At 35.1% G+C, this 21,167-nt stretch overlaps 1 protein-coding gene across 7 annotated transcripts in view; it reads left to right on the forward strand.

Moving 5' to 3' along the window:
* The window catches only part of CFAP61 (cilia and flagella associated protein 61), a 163,662-nt gene that overhangs the window by 110,116 nt on the left and 32,379 nt on the right, over positions 1–21,167 (forward strand). For 5 of the 7 annotated variants that reach the window (XM_081950243.1, XM_081950245.1, XM_081950247.1 and 2 more), the window contains 4 exons: positions 1,382–1,674; positions 9,661–9,988; positions 13,383–13,474; positions 13,661–13,866. In XM_081950243.1, coding sequence (XP_081806369.1) covers positions 1,382–1,674; positions 9,661–9,988; positions 13,383–13,474; positions 13,661–13,866 — 919 coding nt within the window. Of the gene's footprint in view, positions 1–1,381; positions 1,675–9,660; positions 9,989–13,382; positions 13,475–13,660; positions 13,867–21,167 lie in introns of those variants that run through there. The other 2 variants (XM_081950248.1, XM_081950249.1) reach the window with 2 other exon arrangements.

Here is a 21,167-nt window from a genome sequence, read left to right on the forward strand (position 1 = left end):
ACAGTATTTTGCAGTAACATGTAGAAACTTAGTTAGGATGAGACAAAAGATTTCCATTTTAAATAAAAGGGAAGTACCTAACATTCTCTCTGCAAACTGATATCCATTATTTGCTACTTGATTAATTCTTTAGCTTTGGTTAAAAAAAAGTGCATGGCTATTTTAGATAGGCCTTGTAAATTTACCTCCAAAATCTTATTCCAGACTGAGGAAATATAGCTAATACTGTCAGTCAGGATGATCCCTTGGTGAAGAATGTTAATCTAAGGCAGTAGATCTTAGGTCTACTTAGATTTAAGCCACAACAGTAACTAGATTTATTCATTATCCATTTTCATAATTTTTGCACTACTTTTCATTTGCAAATTTCAAGGTTATTTAGAATAATATAATGTAGTTAAAAGTAAATATAGAGGATAAGTTCAAAAATGGCTTTTTAAAAATCAACATTGAATTACTAGGTTAGCTGACAACATCAGAGGGAGGTCTAGGCAAATAAATCAATTTCCAATTTTGGTAACAACACTCTATTTTGGGAGTTCACTGACTCTCCAAATAAAGTTTCTTCTACAATGTGGGCACCGATACAGAAATTGTTTGTCTACATATCTCAGTTGAGTGAATGTCAGCAAGCCATAGTCTGATCAGTAGATCATCCTCTCCTGATTGTAAGGACCAGATAGGCCACTGTGGAAGGAAGTAATATACAGTATAACAGTATATAATAAACAACCATGTGTTGAGGGAAAGCTTCACTTTACAGTACAGAATTTACCAAATTTCAATTTCTTTAGATTTCATATGCAATAACTTTGATGCCCACTATGTAGGATAGAGAAAAGGAGAATTGCAGCCCAACATTTCTGTGATTAAGTTAGTGAAAATTGCTGCAGAAGGCCATTAATATCTTATGTTCTGGTACCTCTATTTTGTTGATTTCATTACATTTGACAGAAAACAGAAAGAAGAGGGGTAAATAAGTTTTCAAGTTATAGAGTAAGAGAATTCTGATGGCAGTGTTTTTCCTTTTCTTCTTTGTAATTTCCCAACATACTTAAACTTTTTTTATTAGGAAATCTTATAAACAAAAATAGAGGGTGGTTAGATAGAGAGATATGATAAAAAATGATACTTTTTCCCTTTCCTTTTTCCCACTGGGTCTCAAACAAAGATAAGTAATTTCCCTGCTTTGATGCAAAGTGTTTCCTATTTGTGGAATATATTATGCAGATTTTTAAATAAATTATTGTAGCTGTTGTTGTTAGGTGATTCTGTTTACTTCATAGCATCAAAGCAACAAGGAGGTCATAGATCACTTAGCTTTATCATATTTATTATATTAATGAGGTTTATTCTGTTTTTTTTCTTTTGTTTTCTCCAGGGAATATTATTATCTATGGGAATACAATTGATGTGTACACCACTATAGAATCCCTCTTATCATTAGGAATTAGTGGCTATTGTATACACCTTGTGCATCCTCCCTCGAATTTCAATATTACTTCTCTCAATAACAATGCAATAGAAAGAGCTATCAAGAAAGCAATGTCCAAGGCTCGTGTAACTGAATACCATGATAGTTTATTGGCTCAATGGAATGATGGCAATCACCCAGATCCAATCACATGTGCATCTTTCACTACAAATACAAAGCCATTTAAGTTGCAATGTTCTGTAAGTATGTGCCTTTGCTGAATTTTAATATATATCAACTGAACAATTGGAACAGGCTTGAATTCTAGAATTCTGCTTTTGGATCTTGCTATGCTGAAACCTAGCTTGAACCTCAAGCAGGAATCATATTTTAGTCTGATTATGCTATCTTTTAAGTTTTAAGCGTAACTATTTCTTACAGAATAAGTTAGTTTTGTCTTACAGAATAAAATTATACTCTGGAGTTTGGGAGATGTCTGCAAAAGTAATCTACCTTTCATACCTAACCCTAACCCTAACCCATTTTTTTTACTTTAACATTTTTTATTTTTTCATTTTCATAACATATAATCACATGTATACTATTACATAACCAACATCATATTGTATTATTAAATGTTTACATCAATTCATCTTACCAACAACTCCCAAAAACCAATTATTGGCTCTTCTGCTCTCCATACACCATATTTGTTCCTTATCCATCACTTTCTTCTCCCTCTCTCCTCTCCCTCTCTCTCTCCTTTCTTCCCTCTGTCCTCCTTCCCTTCTCTACTTCCCCTTCCTCTCTCCTTTTCCTCCCTCCCCTCACCACTCCTCATTTCTCTCCTCCTCTTCCCTCCCCTTGCCCTCTCTCCTATCCTTCTCTTCTTCCCTTACCTCTTTCCTCTACATCCCATTCTTCATCTCATTTACTTGGTGTGTTTCAGCTTCTCAGCAAGCTCCATTTTATGTTGATGGTATTTATAATTCCTTTTCAATATACATATTTAATTTTAACCTGTATTCTCCTCCTTTTAAATAAAAAAATAACAAAAAGTATACATATATAGTCATTGTGCTTTTAAACACCCCCCATCAGCCTAATTTTGGCCAAGATGTAGACCTGATTACAATTCCCCACTTTCTCATCATTATCTTTATATAATTATACATCCTTACATGCCCCAAATTTGAGATTCTGTCTTTTAGGTATATTTCATATTCCCACTCCATTTTTCCATATCTTGGATAAGATTACCCTTAATTGTCTCTAAATGGCAATCTTCGCTGTTCAATGTTCATTACATTTCCCTTAATCTATTATATAAAATAACGAGCGGTAAACATCTCACTTTATTCATCATCTTAAAAATTCTGTATATGTCCGTGTTCCATATATTTTGACCCAGGCTTAGTTGTCCTTCTATTGTCATATTCCATCAATTCGCAACTCAATTTAATTATCATGTATAAAAGTGGATCACAAACCTCTGCTTTACAACCTCCCCATATCAGTTTCATATTTATCCATATTCCATATATTTTAACCTTTATTTAGCTATCTTTCCATTATCATATTCAACCAGTTAGCAACTCCATTTTATTGTCATATTTAGGAATAAACCCCTTATTTTAACTTTATATTTCCCCATGTAACAGTTTCTAGTTGTATGATTTTTTCCTTGTAAGTCTTTTGTCCCACTTCTCTGTTCCTGTCTTCTCCCTTATCTTTATTTTGACACATCCACTCTCTTCAATTTTCCCCAGGTCACCATCAAAAGGATATTTTATATTTCTCTTCGTTGGGGCATAATCTCTTGCTTCAATTTTCTTTATGCCACTAACAACCTCCAAAACCACTTTTGCCTGCTTTTTATTCCCTTTTGTTGGGACACCTCCCCTTTTTACTACTTTCCCTACACCACTGCCAGGACCAGTTTTTTGCCTGCTTTTTATTTCCCTCCATTTCTACCCCTTCATTGTCTTGGCCCCCTTCTTCTTTAAATTCTTCTTTAGATATCTGCTTCTCTGGATTCAGAATTCTATTTAGGCTTGATATTTTTTCCATGATGTCCAGTTCCAAAGTTATAGTTAGTTATACAGTTCTTATATCAGAGTTATGTTCCACCTTAAATTTATCTACTTCAGTTGCTGTGGGGAAGAACGATGGGAGCCATCTTGGTCTTTTGTTCTTCCTAATGTCCAGTTCTAAAATTGCAGTTAGTTATACAAATCTTATTTCGAGATTCTGGTCCATCTTAAATTTAATTCAACTACTGTGAAACCGGAAGAGAAGCTGGGGCCATCTTAATCTTTTGCAGAGAGAAAAAAGAAGAAAGGAAGAAAACCTTTGTATTTCCCAGTTCTTGACTCTGTTATTATTCTGTTGTTATTCTTTCCCTTGCCGCCTTCCAGGTCGGGTAGATTATAGCAGCTCAATATATATCACTTGGAACAAACTTGCAAACAGCCAGATTTGGGTATTTCTCTTTGCCTCCTGCTTTTCCAAATTCTAATTTATGGCAGTTGGTTAATTAAAACTTCCGGCACGGTCAAGGTTAGGTAATCGGTTATCAGTGAGAAGAAGTGCTTTTTTTGGAGTTGCTTAAGATATATTAGTTGGAAGAAATTCAAACAAAGTAAATCCTTCGGAATGTTTGGTTTCTATTTCAAATCCAAAACCAAGTTTAGAGTTTATATTTGAGTGGGTTTGTCACTTCTCTGCTTTCTCCCTTTCTGTCCAAAATTGTTTCAAACAAATAGTTTTTTGGGGGTGGGGTGTTTCAATCCTCCATTTCCCTTTTCTTTCTTTCTTTCTTTTTGAAAAAGTCACAATCTGATCATCAATATTATTTATGCTCTCAAGTTTTCTTTGCCTTTTCCGGGTTTGATTTATAGCTGAGGGTTAGATAAATTTTCTTACCGGTCTTTCATCTCTTCCACATCCTCCTGTTCATTTGCTTTGACAAGAAGCCAGCATCTTGTCAGCCATGTTGCAGACTGTCGCTTTGACTCCAATTCATAGGGCAAATCTCCGACCTGCAAGGGACCTAGTGGGGTTATTCCTGGGAGGGATGAGCAACAATGATACATATTTCCAGCATGCCACCCAAGGTGTAAATGTCATCCTAGTCACCTGGCTAAAATAAGCAGCCTCTATATATGACAGTAGCAAAATAGGAAAATGGCAGCAGTAAATGATCAATTTATTAACAATGGCAACAGTATTATTTCATACCACACAAGAATAGGCAATGCTAAACCACTCCTGTGATTTACTAAGAAAACAATATGGAGGGAAAATATAGCATGATTTATGATACAGTCCTCGATCATGAGGTGAGAAACAACTGGGGACATGTCAGAGTCAGGGTGACATATAAATGTAATAAATAAATAGCCAAGATGGGTTAGATAATATTCACTACTTACAAGAATCTTTAGTAGAAAAAAATGAAATAAGATCAATACTATGGTTGTAACCTGGTTGGAAGTCTAGGAAGTAATGTAATAGGCGGAAAAATATGGCAAGCAGTAGAATCAGGATGAATACTGGTTGTAATCAAATCATGCCAGCAAATCCAGACAGTGGAAGATAAATTGAAAGAAATTCACATGTCGGCACCAAATAAAGAAGAGTTGGGTGTGCTAGCTATCATACATATCCCTAACTTCACATACTAGCAAACTAATTATCCAATGCAGATTTGAGCTATATTTGGAAAGGGAGATGCCAGGTGTTATTTTTTTTAAAATAGCATTTTAAAATACAATAAAGACTATAAAAATGGAAAAAAGATAAAAAGAAAAAGAAAAAAGAAAATAAGATTTCTACTCTGCTTTCTATCACATAGTTTCTATCTTACGCTTTCTCCTTCCTCTTTTTTTCTCTTACTTTGTAATTCCCCCCTTCTCTCCATTTCACCCTTTTTATTCCCCAAATCCCTAAACCATCAATTCAATATTTCCTTCTTTCTACAGAAAGTCCATATAAGGTTTTTAGTCTTTCAAAAAAAAAGTATCATATTTTTTTTCATGGCAGCAAAATAATCCTTAGGTTCGCCCAATAGGAAAATAGAAATGTCAGATGTGGTTTCAGAAAAGGCTGAGGAACTAATGCATACTAGATAATTAAGAAAACAAAAGATTGCCAGAAATAAGTGAATACATGCTCATTAATTATAGAAAGGCCTTCAGTCATTTCAATCATGTCAAGCTGTGGAAAGTGCTTGGAAAAGTGGGAATTCCAGAACATCTCATTGTCTTCATGTGAAACCTATACCCAGATCAGGAAGCCATAGTATAGACAGAACATGACAAAACAGACGGGCATCATTCATTCATTCATTCATTCAATCTATATGTGAAATATATATATGGAAGAAAGCTGGACTGGAAGAAAATGAGCATAGTTTTAAAACTGGAGAAAGAAGAGGCAATAATTTGCATTATGCTAATGACCTTGATACATGAAAATGCAAATAATTTGCAAGCTGTAGTATGGAAAGTAAAAAAGCAAAATGAAAAAAGAGAAAATTATGATTAAATGTACTTGACAACAAGTACCAGCCTTAGAATTGATACTGAAGAGGTAGATACCTCAACTGGTAGTGATCTAACTGGTAGTCGATAGATGTTCAACTGTTTACTAATTAGAATCAACAGTACAGAAGCCAGCAGTCAAGAGATATACTGCAAACTAGTGCTTGGTAGAGAAGTTATCAAGGCCATGGAAAATATATTCAGGATGTGTCTATACCTACAAAGATCAAATTATTCAGGTAATGAGTTTCTCTGTTCTCTGCTTTATGGAGGTAACTGTTTAAAGAAGCAGGATAGAAAGAGCATTGTTACTTTTGAACATTGGTGTTTTTATAGCTAGCTAAATAAATAAATGGATTATCAAATAAATCAACCCTGAGGCACAATGTCCAACCTCATAGTTTGGATACATTATGAAAAAGCCTTGTTTTCTGGAGTAGTCTGTAATGCTGGGAAAGATGGAAAGAAAGGAAAAAGGATGTTCAGCAGCAGTGGGTGCAATATTGGAAGATCTGAAAGACCAGTTTCAGGACAGGTCCTTGTAAAAAAAATCTTATGTATGAGCTCACTAAGAATCAACACCAATTTGATGATACTTAAACAGATTATTGAGCCCATAGTATGAAAGACGGACACTCCTGTCTTGGAAGCCTTGTCGATCTTTTGGAATTGCAGTTTGATAGTTTCTGTTGCTGTTATCTAACTTCCAGGGTTTGCCTCAGCTGGCATTTCCCCCATAGCTTCAGTGTATGACAGAAATAAGACTCTCAAAATCTATACTACATTTGTAGTGATTAAAAGATCAAAACACAAAAAGTAAATATTTGTAAAGTGATATCATCTAAAGCTCTTCCAAAAGATAGGGGGAGGGAGGGAGAGAGCGCACAATTTAACTAAACTACATTTTATTTTTAAAAAGAACATAGCATATAAAAATACTTTTTAAACTTTAAATATTAAAGGCAAGCATTCAGTACTGAAAGAGATAAATCATAGAACCCCCAAATCATGCTTACAAATGAATTAAAACATAAGATCCCAAAAGAAAATGTTCCAAGTAGACAACACAATGGCAAAGATCTACTCTATAACAAGATGAGATAGTTTTAAATTAATTCTACAAAGACAAATTGTAAATTATCATTACTATTAATTGTATAATAACGTGATGATGTAGTAAATAGTTTATAATTATATGCTATAATAAAAGTGATAAAATATGATAATTAAAAATATAATAAAAATGAAAATAACAAAATATTCTATACTAATGGGCCCAAGCTGCAGTGCAAAATACACATATGTTATAGGAATATTAAATTAAAATAAATAAAAATGAATGAAATTGACCAATATGGCAAAGGTACTGATAATCTAAGAAAATAAGCAATAAAGAACATGTTATATAGATACAATCTGTCCAAACTCATTGGGATATAAGAATTCTGGAAAAGAATGTTCTACATTTCAGAGCTCCAAGATGCCTATGATAAGCTTCAGGGATTATTAACAGAGATTTTAGAAAAGATGCTATCTTCATTTTTAAAGAAGAATCTGGCTTGCTCATAACCAAAGAAAAGCAAAGGAGAGACTTAATAAAGATAGTTTTGCTGATAGTGAGGATCAGAATCTATCCTTTGCTGATAAAAGAGCTAAGCTCATTGGGAAACATGTTAATCCTACCCAGAGGATAATTATACCCAGAACTCTAAACTCTATTTTCATCAAATAGGATTGGAGTACCACATATTTTTTTACATCTTCTTACATTTTTTCTTTTTTCCATTTGATAAATTGGGAGATTAATCTATTCCTATGTCAAGACTCATATTTTTCTGCAATATCTATGCTTTCTTCAATGTCTTTTTCCCCTAAACTCCACTTTTGACTCTATCAAAAATGACTTGTCTTCAGAACCTCTCATCACCCTTGTATCTTTCACTAATACTCTGATCATTCATAATTAAACAGTAAAATCAGTTGGGTTCTTAGCTTTGTATTGATTCTTTTTCCATGTGTACATATGAATAGACATGTTTATACCGCATACTTAATACAAAGCTTTTTTTAAGCAGATGCTCATCAGTCACTATTCTCATTTATTCTTGGAACTGCTAATGGACAAATCAATTTTTCAGTACTGTCTTGTCTCATTTTCACTGATTATCTAACAACTGTTTTCCTCTATACATCACATTTATTTAGAATTTTACATACTTTCCCCCTAACCAAGAATGAATTAGCAGAAAAATTATGTGCCACGTTACCTGTATCTATGATTAAATTACACCTAGTCCTTGCTTAATGACTGTCCTGTTTAGCAACTGTTTGAAGTTACAACAGGTCCTCACACTTCCAAACAGCTCAGTGTTCCCATGGTGACATACCATTATTGATATTTGGGCACTTTGCAGTTGGTTGCAGTTGGTAGGCATTTACAAACATCCTGGTGTCCCACAGTCACATGACTGTGCCATTTGCACAGATTAAAACCTGCTTTCTACAAGCAGAGTCAATGCCAACTAGCAGTAAAACTGAAAGTCGTGATCATGTGATGTTTCGCTTAAGAACTGCGGCAGAAACAAAGGCACACGTCCATCTTGGTCGCATGATGTCTTTCTTAGGAGCTGTATTGCTTAATGTTGGAGCTGCCAGTCCAATTATTGTCATTGAGTGAGGACTACCGGTAGTCCTCAACTTACAATAATTCATTTAGTGACCTTTTGAAGTTACAATGACACTAAAAAAGTGAGTTATGACCAGTTTTCACATTAACAACTGTTGCAGCATCTCCATGGTCATGTGATCAAAATTAAGATGCTTGGCATCTGATTCATATTTATGACTGTTGCTCTGTCCTGGGCTCATGTGATCATGTGCAAAGTCAATGGGGAAGCCAAATTCACTTATCAAGTGTGTTATTAACTCAACAATTGTAGCTAGAAAGTTTGTAAAATGGGACAATGTTCACTTAACAAATATGTTACTTACCAACAGAAATTTTGGGCTCAATTGTGGTCGTAAGTTGAAGACTACCTGTACTTGTATTCATTTTTTCATTTGAACCAATGACCTAGCTGACACAATTGATACTTTCTGAAATACATTTTAACCATCTCATTTGTAATTAGACGTACACCTTCTCTTCCATAAATATATTCATCAATTCCACTCCACAAGTTTATATTGCTTATCTATTGCATCCTTGACAACCATATTTTTCTTTAATTTCCATTTATTAATTCCAACTGTTAATTATTTACTCTTTAAGTCACAATCTTCCATTGTCATAGTTGTCATCAGCTCATCTTGACCTTTTCCACATCATAGGTTTGGTCAGTTGAGGCTTTCATTAATTGATGGAAGAAATAGCTTTGGTTACTAGTCTTAATTATACCAATGCTCCACACAATATACAGTGCTTTACTAGTGGAAAATTTACCAACGGTAAGTTTAATATATTTTGTCTAGTGTGCTGCAAATGCATCCAAAGCCCTGCTTTATCCCATGCAAGCAATATACTTTGTTTGTGTTCTAACTATTGGAAAGTGTCTGCATTATAGTGACATAGGAAGGATACATATCTGCTTTGAACATGAAACATTCTAAAAACTAAGCTCAATTATTTAATTAAGAAATTATCTATGATTGACTAGAAAGTTACTAAAGTATTCTTTACTTTATTTCTTTCAACTATTTTAGGCATTCTTTAACTTTACCAAAAGAAAAGTGGATTATGAGACTTTCAAAGCAGTTAATGATGCATGCCTTGTCTATGATGGGAGGCTTGTGATTGATACCAACTTCCATACTAATGATGTGAGCATCAGGGCTGCAGGTCCTTTAACCAAATTTTCCAATGTATACTATGCTAATGAATGGACACACAGCAATTTCAGCTCAAAAGAGATTGGTTTTCAGCTTGCTGCTGCCATGCTGAATCTTTTTGATCCAACTCTAGAGCCAATTTTTGAACCTTCGGAAGATTTAGATAGACTAATTCGTATGTACAAGGGATGCAAAATTCAAGGTGAGCCAAATACATTCATTTTTAATAATCTTGCATTTGTATAAGTTTCACCTTGATATATCAAAAATACTTCCAATTTGAAGTAAAAAAAATAAATTCATGATATATGAAATTCAGAAAGATAACATTATTACTCAAAATAATTTAATTTTTCCTATTCTGTTTGCTTATTTATTTAAGTATTTATAATAATAGTGCTCTGGGATTAAAGAGACAGGCACCTGCCATATAACAACTCAGACTTAACAATTGTTGATAAAAAATGACAAGTCTAGACAGTGGATGTAGCAGTACCTGGAGACAGCAGAAGAGAAAAGAAAGAACTAGAAAAGAGAAGAAAACAAAATGCAATGGTCTGCAAATGGAAATAGAGCAATTATGGCAAAAGAAAGCAAAGGTAATACCAATAGTAATAGGTGCCTTGGGTGGAATCCCAAAACAACTGGAAACTCATTTGAACACCATCAGCACTGACAAAATCAGTCAATTGCAAAAGCCAGCTTTACTTGGAACAGCTTTCATCCTGCAATGATAACTTCAACACCACCAAAAATCAATATCTGCCTAACCCGGGACCTTGGGAAGAACTTGATAGGTGGATAAAAATGCCAAATCCAGTCTGAACATCACTGACTGCACGATGAACCATTGTAATTTATGAATCTTGTATGTCACTTAACGTGCAATGACTGGGCAGCTCATAACAAAGAAAATACAATGAAATCAATGGAACATAAAAGAAAAATATAAAAGATTGCAAGTATGATGAAATGAGAGGTTCCTTACTTGCCAAAGGCCTGAGTGTTACCCCATTCAAGATCAGAATGAAATATCTCCATATCTGGAAATAGCCACAGTTACATGGCACAAATCTGTATAGCATCCAGGTACTCAGATATTGATAGCCTCAATATAATTGAGTACCATCAGCAACCTTCTTCATCTTCCACAGCTATTTTGGATCTTTTCCAAACTCTGTGTCACCTGCAGAAGTCTCAGAGATCTTAAGTATCTTCAGGACTTCCCAAAAGTTTATAGAGCTAGTAAGTGCCTTCCTCCTCAGCTTCTCCCTCAATGACAGAGAGTTCTGCCCCCACTAGCTCATTGGTCAGCCAAACACCCAAAAAACACCATGTAGAAACAAAAAGACATCATCCACACCAGTGGTGGGTTGCCAATCTTTTTACTACCGATTCGGGTGCGCTTTCTCTCTCACACACGCAAGAAGCATCCGGGCAAGTGGGTGGAGCCTCCTGCCACCGCTACTACCAGTTTATTCGGTCCAAGGAGCAACCCACCTCTGATCCACACCAACTCCTCTTCAGCAAATTCCTCAGGAACTCTAGGTGGTTTACAAATATTAAAATAGCAATAAAATAAAATTACACAGTAAACCTTCAGTAAATAAATTGCAACAAAAATAGGAAACAGAAACAGGTAAATTTGTGTATATTTGTACACACACACTCATGCATATAGAGACAGGAACATATTTACGTGCTTCCAGAAATCCTTGAGTCCGAGGGGCATCCTCACCTCGACTGTTTCAAAATAGAGGAGCTACTAATAAGAACCCTGATATCTCCTCTACCTCTCCTGGTAGAGAGGACCATTAGAACACATTTTCTGGCTGTCAGGATTAAACAGGTAGAGATTACTTTAAAAAGATGGCCTTTGTGCGTGCAGCAGTGCAAGAAACCAGAAAAGCTGGTCTTCTGTTTTCCAGTGTGAGCATGTTCACCGGCCAGCTGATCGTCACATGAGCTACTTGGCAGTAACTGGAAGACTGGCTAGGCGGCATGCATGTGCGCACAGAAAATCAGAAGTACATTTTCCAGTGTGCACATGCCCCCTGGACAGCTCCTCTTCCTGGTCTTGGCCCAGACAAACAAGCTCACGCGCAAAGTGCTCTCTTTTTGGCATTTGCTGCCACGCACACATGTGCGCTCCCTTTTCAGTACTTGGTGCTCTAGGCTAAGGCCAAGTAGCCACCAGCCTAGCCACCAGCCTAGAGATGCCAAATTTTAAGGGGTGGCAAAATTTAAAAGACTTCTAAAAAAACAGTTAAAAAAAAGCAAAATGTAGTAACAGTGCATTATGTGAACCAGAGTGGTTAAATATAATTTAAGGACTAAATACAATTACACAGTGTAAGTTAATGAAAAATGTCAAAGAAAAAAAATGTCCAAGGGAGAAAATAATAAATATAATGCTCAAAAATCTGAACAACAAAAAGAAGCAAGAGAATGTCTTTTTTTGCAATTCCTAACAAAATTGGAAGATGAGCCAAACAATTGGTGTACCAGAATATGGCTGCCTAAGGTGCCAGAAAATCCAGCACTAGCTCTGGTTTTGGCGATATTCCAAGTTCAACACTAGCCTGAGCAAAAACTATTTTTGATTTGATTCAGTCTAAAACACAACTTGATCGTTACCAATGTTTTAAATAAATTTTCTCATTTTATCATAGAAAACAGGTTTTGGAGGCTCAGAGAGGGACTACACTTAGAGTTTTGGGGTCTGCAAGCAGCCCAGAAAGCCTCATACTATGCACAGTACATGAAAGAAAATTGGCCAAAACTTTGCCATCTTTTTGTTGAACATATTTACTCTCTTCTTCTCACATTCTTCCTTCTGCTACTTTTCTCTTCAAATAGAAACTAGAGAAAATGATTTAAAAGAAGTGATAATTGTTGCAGTAGAACTTATAAAAAGAGATACTTAAAAAATATTTTTCCTCAGAAAGAAATGCTGTAGGTGCCAGGTATTTAATACTCAGTAATAGCCCCTGAAATAATTGTTGGATATTTGTTTTTGTAAGACTGACACATTACACATTTTGGCTTCCAAAGAGATAAAGATATAACAAAAAAGAACAATTTCTCACATTTTGCAAACTTTTATGATCGAATCAGTTGTTAAATAGAAAAAAATCATTAGAAAATCATAACCAACCCCACTTGCCTGATAAATCTGTTTCCTCACTTCTTTGTCATACAGTCATATTTTCCAAGTTACATATTTGCATGGCAGCTCCTGTGAGAAAAGATGCCAAGCATGAAGTAGGTCTGAGAATCCAGTAATCTCTTTTCATTATTAAAAAGATCTTGAATGTTCATCCAGTATTCTGATCCTCTCAGTTGTGCTGTTTACAGAAAGCAGAATTTACCTTTTGCATTTCTTTAAAAGATAACAATGATTGAAGTTAGAACTTCAACCCAGCATGTAGCCACCACAGTGCATACCATCAATTAAATTGCAACAAAGTTTCATCTGTCCTTCCAGTCACCCTGGATTGGTTTTAAAAAATAACAAAGTACTTTAAAGGCCTAATGAATAACAAGTTTACTTATTTTATATAATCTACATGTCTTGATAACATTGTTTTTCACAGGTGGTGTTCTACCTGGAAAATATAATTATCTGCATGTTTTTAAACCTGGGATTCCTGCCCGCTTGGATGTACAAGAATCACAACCTGATTATGTAAGTACTCCCTAAGTAATAAACAGTTGAGGTTTGATTTACAAGTATCTTGTATCTTGCAAGGCATTGATATGAAGCATTTTTGTAGTAACCAACCTCACTCCCCATCTTCCTTGTTCTCTTCCTGGAGTGAGTAGATTGATATGTGGTCTAGCTTTGCCCAATAGTTTTCTCAATTTATTATAGGGGATGGCAATCACAACAGGAGATGCAGTAAAGGGAACTTACTTCAGAATACATGTCAACCAATACAGCAAAATAGAAACCATTACTTGCTTTTCAAAGGAACCTATTCCTGTTTCCAACTACATATGTTTATTTGGACAACATGAACGTCTTCTTAATAATCTTTGTTCTCGCTGGAGGGAAGGGCTGATCTCAAATCTCTATAGGTAAGAAATTTTTTTATTTTGCTTTTGAAATCTATTATAATGCAGATATGTGGGGCAGATTTCACTTTTGGAGAAGCATCGTGTCCTGATTCTAGGCAACATCAGTAATGGGTACTTGTTCCTGAAAGGTAAACAGAGAGTCCATGGAGAATATTGTTAGGAAGAGTTTAGTGACTTTATTAGTCTGTATATTTGAATATACTACTGTATCAGCTACTATCAGAAATCTTGATTGTAAATAGGGGGATACACATTTTTCAAAGAGAGAAATTAATTAAAATGTGGCTAATCTTTGGGACTGAGAGCTATAGTACTGTGTCAGATTTTGAACACCTGTGATAGATGTACTACAAAATTATTGTTGTGGGAGACTTGCCTGTTCACTATGCTGGATAAGGTCTGTCCAAAAATACTAATATGTCATAGAAGCTAATGTTTTGCTTTGCTGACAGCCAGTTCTTGATTTTTTGAAAATTAAAATAATATGTAAAGAAAAGAAAGTGGGGCAGAGATTTTTGTTTTAGTAGTATATTGATGGTTGTCGGCAGCAAACTGCTGTTGCTGGTTTTTAAAAACAGTTGCTTCGCTGCCTTTCCTAGTAGAAACTTGGATGAGAAAATAATGTGCAAGCATTTTTTTCTTTATTCTGGAATGCTTGAACTAAGAGATGTTTCCAGACTCAGTGGCTTGAGGTCCATCTGTTGAGGAAAGGCATCAAGCAGCCTCAATCCACACATACTTGAAGTTTTTAAATGCACCAATGTGTCATTGACATTCAGTCAGCATACCACCAAGCAAAAATATATGAATCTTTGGTTGACACAGTGATTAAATCTCTTTTTTTAACATATTACATCATTATGGTGAGATATCTTCAGGGATGGATCAGAATAGTTAGTGTGATGCTTGGCAGTTAAAGCGCTGTGCCTTTTTTACATATGCCACATATGCAACAAATGTTAAAAAGGGTCAGGGATCATGGCTTCAATCATGCAACACCCTCTTGAAATTTTGACCCTTCAGAAGCTGCCCTGATGATGAAGATTATTTCTTTAAGGAGTCTCGGGGTAGTGTACTTTAGCGATAATGTAAATTAGGGAACATGCATGCAAACTGATTTTGATTCATAGAACCCTAGTAGAAATCCTCTTTATTGGTCCACTTTAGAGCATAAGGAAAAGCTGTTTTGCTAACACTTCCTTTGAACAAACCATTAATTCTTAATGTTTCCACATCACTTTGAAAAGTGGGTTTATCGTTTGCATTTATACCTAAGAATCTTTTTTTAAACAATTTTTATTTGTTTTTGAACAAGGACAAACAAACCAAAATAAAAATAAAAAACCATCTTCCATTACAAATTGTAGAAAGTGTGTCAGTTGGTTCCAGTATTTCCATGCATCTCTTCCGTAGTCACCACCTGCTTTTCATATCAAATCGCATATTTTAATTCACCTATATTCATGTATATCACAATTATTATATCTCAACCTTAATTTGACTATAATTGTTTTTACATCCTTTTATATACGTATAATATTCAAAATCTAGAATGGGATTATATGATAACATTCCATTAAATCATCCTAAAATCATCCAATCACAATACATCTTTATAATATATTTTAGATAAAACTTTTAAACCTCCTCTCATAATCTCCATGTGTTGTTTATATAAAATTTCATATTATGAAACTAATATATCTATATGTATTGTTATCATTATTAATCATTATTTAACTATAGCTATTGTCGCTTCATTTTATACATACTACTAGTAAACTAAATTTAGCTTAATTTTTTATTATACATTTTCATTGCATCAACCTGTATCTTTCCAGTAATAGTACGGTCTTATATCTCTTGCCATATGTAGAATTAATGTTCTAGTTACTTTCTTAATAAATCTTGTCTAAACTTCTCTTGGCAACATGTTATTCCTTTCGTATCTCATAAAAACTTGAAACCCAACATCTGTTCTTTCCATCAGCTTATCTTTGGTTATCGCTAGTGCTTCTGTCAAGATTTCTCTCCTTATCTCCGTCAACTTTTCTCTCTTTTCTTCTTCTGTGCTTTGAAGTCTGGGGTAGAGTTCCAATCCATCTATCACCCCTTTCCATATTCCGCTCTTGCCATTACCAACCACACTCACTTTGTTGTCAGTATCCACAGTTTTCTTATCTCTTTGCTCATTTTTTTCTTCCATCTTTTGAACTCTGTCCTCTACTTTCTTCATTTGGTAAACATCCTCAGTTTCTCCATCAGATTTTTCTGTTTTGTATTCCATATTCTCTAATCTCTTTTCAATTCTCTCTATCACAACTAATAGATTTTGAATTTCAAACATAATCATTTGCAATGTTACAGTTTTTTCCCCCCTGCTGAGCCATTCTTTCAATTTTGCAGACATTGCCACTATAGGGTTCAAGGCTATTTTAATAAACTTCAAACAGGTTCATTTATTATCTTTCAAGTAAAAATGTTGACTTCCCTCCAATAGCTAGTGATAGAACTTCCAAAAGGCACCTGTATAAACAACTTGTGCTCTTCCTACTATCACTGTCAGTAAACAAACTGAAAGAACCTTGAATCTCAAGTGATCAAAGAGAAAGAAGAAAAACAATGTATCCAGCCTCCAGCCTCTAAGTGGCAGTGTAACTGCTTTTCCTCATGTTGTTACAACCCTCTTTATAATCCTTCTTATTATCTTCTTTATATTCCAATCTTAAGAAAGAAAAAAACCCTTAAACGGAGATCAAAAACAATCCAATCAATTCAATCAAGCATTATATAAAAAAGGAGAATTTTAATCCATAGGTATAAGCAAAAGTGAAAAAAGAAGAAGGAATTAATCCATTCAGTTTAAAAAATAGGGAGCCCCTGCAAAAGTTCCATCCGTGAAAAAAAAATTAGAAACTGGATAACACACTAAGTTCAATGCAGATCAATCTCGCCGCCTACAGTCTTCTGCCTTCAATCTTAACTTAACTTAAAAATTTTTCTTGGGTAGTCTCTTCCTCTAATAATAAAATTTCCTCACCAATTTTACACACTTTCTCTTTCCGCTTTCTTCCCATTCCGGAGCTGTCCCAACTTCAGCAGCTTCATTAGCTGCATTTCTGTTGCTGGAAAAAAAGGGCTATTCCTGGATCTTTCAGGAACTTTGTGGTGTCCCTGAGATCAGCAGGAGGTGCCCTTCTCAATCACCATCTCTGCGGGACGGTTTAGGTCCAAATGGACCGTCCAGCAGCAAAAATTTGACTGCGATCTCAGAACACCAAGATCGTATGTCGTGACGTCAGCTCTCCTCTCCTATACCTAACAATCTTGACCATTTCTTTGATGATGCTGTACATCAAATAGTATCTACATAATCAGAGTATATAATCAGAGGAACATGAAAAATGAGAAAGTAACCTGCATAAAGATGTACAGTAAGAAGAAAACAAATGCATTTTGTCCCAATGTTGAAAAAATGTGGGTTTTTAAAAATGCTATCATTAGAAAATGGAACACTAACAGGGCTTATCGAATGCACAATCCTACACAAAATGCATCATCTGCCAAATGTAGAAAGACTTGTATATTAAATCACAAATTACATGTTTTGTTTTTATAGCAATACTTTTTTTCAGAATTCATATAATGTAAAATGTCATCCCTAAAGATCTTGCTCTGCTGAATTGAAGAATAAATCATGCAAAAATCCATATTATTTACTTATGTGAAAACCTTTGAGTTTTATTTTTTTGTTCATAGATTAGACTCTGATTCTAAATTATAATTTAAAAACACAATGGATGGTTACCACATTTCTAGAAAGATATAGACAAGTTAGAAAATGCTCAGAAAAGGGTACTTTGAGAACATGTCCTTAGAGGACAGACTGAGTCACTTGGATAGTGAGATGGGCAATGTCTAACTTTGCTAAATAAATAAATACAGCCTGGAGTAAACACATAAAAGATTCATAATATCAATTTACTAAAAGGATACTAAAGGGAAGATGGTTAGAAACTATTTTCCACTGAAACTAGAATTGATTGGATATAAATTGCAGCTACCTAGATTTCCTAGGTATTGACAGAGGTTGTGGATTCTCCATTTCTAGAGTTAGATGCGTTTTTTAAAAAGTTGGATAGCCACTTCTCAAGGATTGTTAAACAGGTTTTCCAGAATATTGCAGAGAGCTGGATTACATTATTTTTGTAACTCCACAATTCTGTAATTCAAACTATATTATGGCTTCATACAATGTATGAACCCAGAATGTCAAAATACTGAAGGAAATTGTAGAAAGTATAATACAGGGGTGTCCAAACTTGGGAACTTTAAGACTTGTGGACTTCAACTCCCAGAATTCCCCAGCCAGCCATGTTGGCTGGGGAATTCTGGGAGTTGAAGTCCACAAGTCTTAAAGTTCCCAAGTTTGAACACCCCTGGTATAATACATCTTTCAAAGTTATTATAGATACCTGCTAATGCCATCTGTGCCAGTAATAAGAAAGAACTCTTTAACATTTTAATAGTTCATTCCTTTCCATTCAAAATGGAATAGCCTGTATTTTTCTTCCAATATTTTTAAATTTAACTATGGCATTTTTAGGACAAAAAAAGGATAGAGATTTTTCTATTATTTTACATGGTTGCAATTAAGAACATATTTAATATAGTATCACAGTATATGTAAAAGTACAGGGGGTAGATCCAGTGATCCATGTCTACTTGGGCTTAAAATTCTATATCTCTGATATTTACCTTATATTACCTAACAAATACATAGTCCATTTTAAGTACACTGTTATTGCATTTTTCCAAGTTCTTTACTCCAAGGCTAAAGTACGCTTTTAAAAAAATCCTTTTATAACTGGATTAGTTTTCCCCAGCCTGGTAGCCAATGCCAAGAATGAACTCAGTGAAACAGCTGTCACCTGGGAGTTAATTTGCCTCTTTGTGACATGCAAATGATCTTTTAAATTAGAGGACATATCTAGCCATGAATTGTATTCATCAGGTTCAAAATTTTAACCTTTTGATGATGAATTTTATGAAAGCAGAGTTGTGTTTCAAAATTAGTTAAATTTAGAACTGGTTTACAATAATAATAAATCCCACCAGTTCTGACAATACTGGTTTTACATTCCAGCTGAGTTAATCCCTACTATCTGTAACTGGAGCTTCAGACGCAGCACTTCTTTCAATTTCCAATAAACAAGTGTTCTGTTTTCTTGAAAGTGACTTAACTGTTTTCTCCACTGTTTCTCCCTGAACCAAAAAAAATTAGGCCACAACATTTTAAAAAGTAGATTTTGGTCAACATCCCACTATTAAAATAATTATTGGGGACTATAAACTTCTGCTAAATACTCTCTTATAAATTATTACATATGATTTTAACTTCTTGCTAATGTAAGAAAAGTCCCTTTATTGGGAATGCATACAAATAACAGTTGTCAGGTAAAGTTTGACATGCTGGATTGTGAATTCCGGGGGACTGTGATTTCAATGTACTGAAATTAATTCTGAGCTTTAACAAGACATCCTTCCAACATGAAAAACTAGCTGCAAATCTACAAAAATATGTGCATTTTAAATTTCTTAAAATAAACCCAGCAGAACAGAGAAGCCAAAGGATGCTTTCCCTTCTAATAATTATTACAAAATCTTTTCAATTATGTTTTATGAAGATTTTGTGATAATTGGATTTTCCTGCAAGGGTTCCAGTCCCAAGAAATTGTAAACAAAATTATATTAAATGGCCAAAACCTTACAAAATCAGCAGATCTTGCCACTTCCTTGTTATCTTACCTCTGAGATCGTGTTTGATTTTAGGTATACTGAAATCACACACAGATTTGATATTGCTTGAACCTTGATGGGATTTTGCCTCTCAAATGATTTGTAAGACCCAGAATCTCAATCTCAAATGATCTGTAAGACCCAGAAACCTCTTTGATAGTCTAAGAAAAATTTGTCAAATTATTTTAGTTAATTATTTTTTTTATCAAACTTTGAGGCCACATAATGCCTTGATGATTCTGGAGAACAGAACAGAATGTCACAGCCAACCTGAGACAATGCACCAAATAGAAACCAAATATATAACTAAAGGACAACCACCCTATCCAAAGGTGTTGAAGGAGAAAATAAAAAATAATTTCTAAATTTAATAAGGATGGGAGCCATACAAATCTCTAGGGTGATACTGTTTCAGAAATTAGATGTCATTGTTTAATATATAGGATTCTGAGTTCATCCATTCTGCTCGATTGTATCAGTGGGGCAGAGGCAGTTTGAAATGAGGGATCCCTCAGACAGCTAGATCCTGTGCCATGGAAGATTTTAAATGTGATAGCCAGCATCGAGAATTGCATCTAATAACCTGTGTAGCTGAGTTTTTAAAATTGATTTTTTAAAATTTAACTTCCAAATCTAACAAAAATCTTCTATACACTTCATAGGCAAAATTGTTAAGTGCATCTTACCCTATCTTATGACTTTTCTTGCTATGTTTGTTAAGTGAATCGCTTCAATTGTTAAATTAGTAACATGGTTGTTGAGTGAATCCAGCTTCCCCATTGAATGTGCTTGTCAGAAGTTCGCAAAAGGGGAGCACATGACCCTGGGATACTGCAACTGGAATATGAACCATTTGTCCAGCGTCCAAATGTAAATCAGATGATCATGGGGATGCAGTGACGTGCGGTGAGGTTTATGACTGGTGAGGCATTGACACAGTGCTGGGTTTCAAATATTTTTAGACTTGTGGACTTCAACTCCCAGAATTCCACAGCCAGGCATGCTCAGTTCCAATTTAAAGCGACAGCATTTGTTTTTCTCCTTTGCTCCTTCTTTCTTTTTCTTTTTCTTCTCCTTCCCCTCCTTCCTCCCTCTCTCCCTTCCTCCCCCTCTCTCAAACACACACACACACACACACACACACACACACACAGAAGTTGGATTGGACTATCTCTCCGAGTCCCTTTGGGGAGAGGGGGCGGTATAAAAGTCTAAATAAAAGTAAAGTAAAGTAAAGTCCTACCCCTTCCCTCTCTCACTCACTCTCAAACAAACCCCCCACACACACACACAAAAGTTGGATTGGATATCTTTTCCAGTGGCTTGAAAGCAGCTCCTCTGCCATCCCCCCCCCCCATTCCCCTGCTGCATTTCCCAAACACCTCCACCATTGCAAATGCAGCCTGCTGTCTTGGTGGGAAATGCCTGGAACACATTAAAGCCCACCCACCACCTCCTGCTGGCAGGCTGGGGTGAGAGGAGAGGCAGAGAAGCTGGAGGGG

This window comes from Natrix helvetica (genome assembly GCF_964273705.1).
Source record: "Natrix helvetica genome assembly, chromosome: 4".
Taxonomy (NCBI): Eukaryota; Metazoa; Chordata; class Lepidosauria; order Squamata; family Natricidae; genus Natrix; species Natrix helvetica.